This window comes from Silene latifolia, chromosome Y, assembly GCF_048544455.1.
Source record: "Silene latifolia isolate original U9 population chromosome Y, ASM4854445v1, whole genome shotgun sequence".
Lineage (NCBI taxonomy): Eukaryota > Viridiplantae > Streptophyta > Magnoliopsida > Caryophyllales > Caryophyllaceae > Silene > Silene latifolia.
In genome coordinates, this window is record NC_133538.1 from 9,757,065 (window position 1) to 9,759,921 (window position 2,857).

The 2,857-nt window shown below is 46.5% G+C and overlaps 1 protein-coding gene across 1 annotated transcript; it reads left to right on the plus strand.

Moving 5' to 3' along the window:
* Nucleotides 1-1,302: 1,302 nt before the first annotated feature.
* LOC141627573 (putative mitochondrial protein AtMg00310) lies at nt 1,303-2,157 on the plus strand. Its single transcript, XM_074440812.1, has one exon. It carries the CDS (start codon nt 1,303-1,305, stop codon nt 2,155-2,157), a length of 855 nt encoding a protein of 284 aa, XP_074296913.1.
* Nucleotides 2,158-2,857: the final 700 nt, after the last annotated feature.

The following is a 2,857-nucleotide window of genomic DNA, read 5'->3' on the forward strand; positions in this document are numbered from 1 at the left end:
AGGAGGGAAGACTGTAATACTCCGTATTTATATGTCTTGGGGTACTCTATCGAGTAGCCCTTACTCTGTCGAGTAAGGGCAAGTTGCGAAAATAAAATAGTTTCGACTGTTGGGTACTCGATCGAGTAAGGGGGTACTCGATCGAGTACCTTGGGTACTCGATCGAGTGTCCGGTTTTACGGGGAGTTTTCTCGGGTTTTGTTAATTATGCGATTAAGGTATTTAAACATAATCGTCATTGTTTTAAATCACTTTTACAAAACCTAAAACCCTGTTTAAGAGAGAAAGCAACCAGTTCATCTTCCTAATCGCATTCTTAGCAATTCCGAGTTCGGACGGTCGTTCTTGTCGTAATTCGTATCGTTGAGTTCCTTGCGTCGAGGGTAAGCTTTTAACATAATTTTTATAATGCTTTGTTAAGATTGGTTAAACCCTAATTTAGAGATTGGGGGTTTTGTGTGTAGTATGTGATGTGTAGCCTATATGTGTTATATGATAGGAGGAGGGTTCGTAGAAGAGGCTTTTTGACTCAGTTGTAGGTACCGTCTGCTTGTTGTGCTTTCCAGGTAGGATTTCCTACTCAGTATTAGTCCCATAATGGGATATTGGTGATGTGCTGTATTTGGTTGTTTGATATAATGATTGTACTGTGTTTGTGGTTGTGATTGTTGTTGATGGTTCTCGAGATGCGTTCTCGGCTGAGTGGGGTCACTTGCGGGAGTGACTTCACGCCCTATTTTCGCCCTTCGTGGAACCCGCCACGGAAGGGGATGTGCACATTAATGGACAGGGTTATCGCTCGGTATGATGAGCGGGGCTTAGGTGGGAACGGCAAGGTCCCCCATCGGCGGGCGGTCCAAAGTGGACGATCGTATTGAGATGATGGGAGTTGGTGGTGTGTGTGTGTGTGTGTGACGGTTCGGTGTCTGTTTATCTTATTATTGTTATCTATATTGATTGTGTGATTAGTACGACCCGGTGTTGTTTTGTAAACTGCGGTGATCCATTCGGGGATGGTGAGCGATATTGAGCGGGTATTGAGATGAGTACTTTGGATAGGCCGGGATGCCACGACATGATGATAGGAGTCTTCCGCTGTAGCCTTTAGTTTATTTACTTTTCAGTTAGACATTCGTTTGAGAATAATGTATCGCACTTTTAGTTGGTTTCGTGGATTGTAACTATTCGTTAAACTATTTATAATAAACGTTGTTTCGTTATTGTTGTTTGATTATCATTGCCTCGGGTAACCGAGATGGTAATGTCTTCATACCTGAGTGGTCCTGGTAAGGCACTTGGAGTATGGGGGTGTTACAGGTTACACATCTTTTGTTCGCGGATGATAGTATTTTCTTTGTGAAGGCGAGCAAAGAGGAGGCTAGTTGTGTTAAGAGGGTGTTGCGTGATTATGAGGGTGCGTCGGGGCAAGTGGTGAACTTTGACAAAACTACCGTCTCGTTCAGTAAGGGGACTAGAGAGGCAGACAAATGTGCCGTGGCTGACTGTCTGGGGGTGCGGACCGTGGAGGAACAGGAGAGATATCTGGGGTTGCCTACAGTGGTTGGTCATTCGAAGAGAGTTGTGGCTAGTGTTATTCGGGATAAATTGACTAAAAAATTGCAGGGGTGGAAAGGGCATCTGTTTTCGAAGGCGGGTCGGGAGGTATTGATAAAGGCTGTAGCCCAATCAATCCCGACTTATGCGATGAGCGTCTTCAAACTGCCGGACAACTTCTGTGAGGAATTAAGGTCGATTGTATCTCGCTTTTGGTGGGGAGCTTCGAATGGGAAGGGTAAGATACCATGGATTGCTTGGTCGAAACTTTGTAGACCGAAGTGTGCAGGAGGCTTGGGATTTAGAGATTTTCATAAATTTAATTTAGCGCTCCTGGGTAAGCAAGCATGGCGATTTCTTACTGACAAATCAAGCTTGATGGTTCGTGTGTTAGGTGGTAAGTATTTCGCTAATGGGTCGTTCATGGCTGCCACGCTAGGGACGGCTCCTAGCTTTACTTGGAGAGGAATCCTAGAGGCTCGGGAAGTGCTTAAGTTGGGAGCGAGGAAGAGAATTGGAGATGGGCTGAGTACTCTTGTTTGGTTGGACCCGTGGATACCAGCACACGACAAGGAGAGTCATTTCACCGCGGAACCAAGCTAGTTTGGAGATGGTGGTAGCGGACCTATGGTCGACGGATGGGTTATCGTGGGACACGAATAAGGTACGCTCTTGTTTCCTCCCTTTTGAGCAAGATCGTATTCTTCAAATGCGGATTAGTGAGACGAAACCTGAAGATACGTGGATATGGGACCTAGAAAAGAATGGGGAATACTCGGTAAAGTCGGCATACAAGGAGTTGGCAAGGGGTAGTGAAGATGAGGCAACGTCGTCTGACTTTGCTAAGGAGAAACAGTTGTGGAATCGCATTTGGAAGGCGAATGTTCTCCCAAGGATCAAAGTCTTTATGTGGCAATTGTGTAACAATTCAATTGCGACGAAAGATAATTTGGCACGACGAGTGCAGACAATTAGCGTGGAATGTCCAATTTGTACTTGCGAGGTGGAGACTTGTCTTCACCTCATTCGGGACTGTGAGTGGGCAGGGGGCTTATGGGATAGGCTGGGTTTGGAAGTACGTATGGGGGACGGGTATGAGCGGGTGAGGGAGTGGGTGGAGGATGTGTGGAGGGAGCTTGAGGGGAGTGAGATAGATACATTCATGATGGGGTGTTGGGCGATATGGGAAGCGCGGAACAAGCTACTGTTCGAAGGGGTCGTGGTGGATGTGTTTAGGGTGGTGAGAAGGGTGGAAGATCTGAGGAGGGAGCTGGTTGTCGACAAAAGGGTGTCCGGAGCTGAT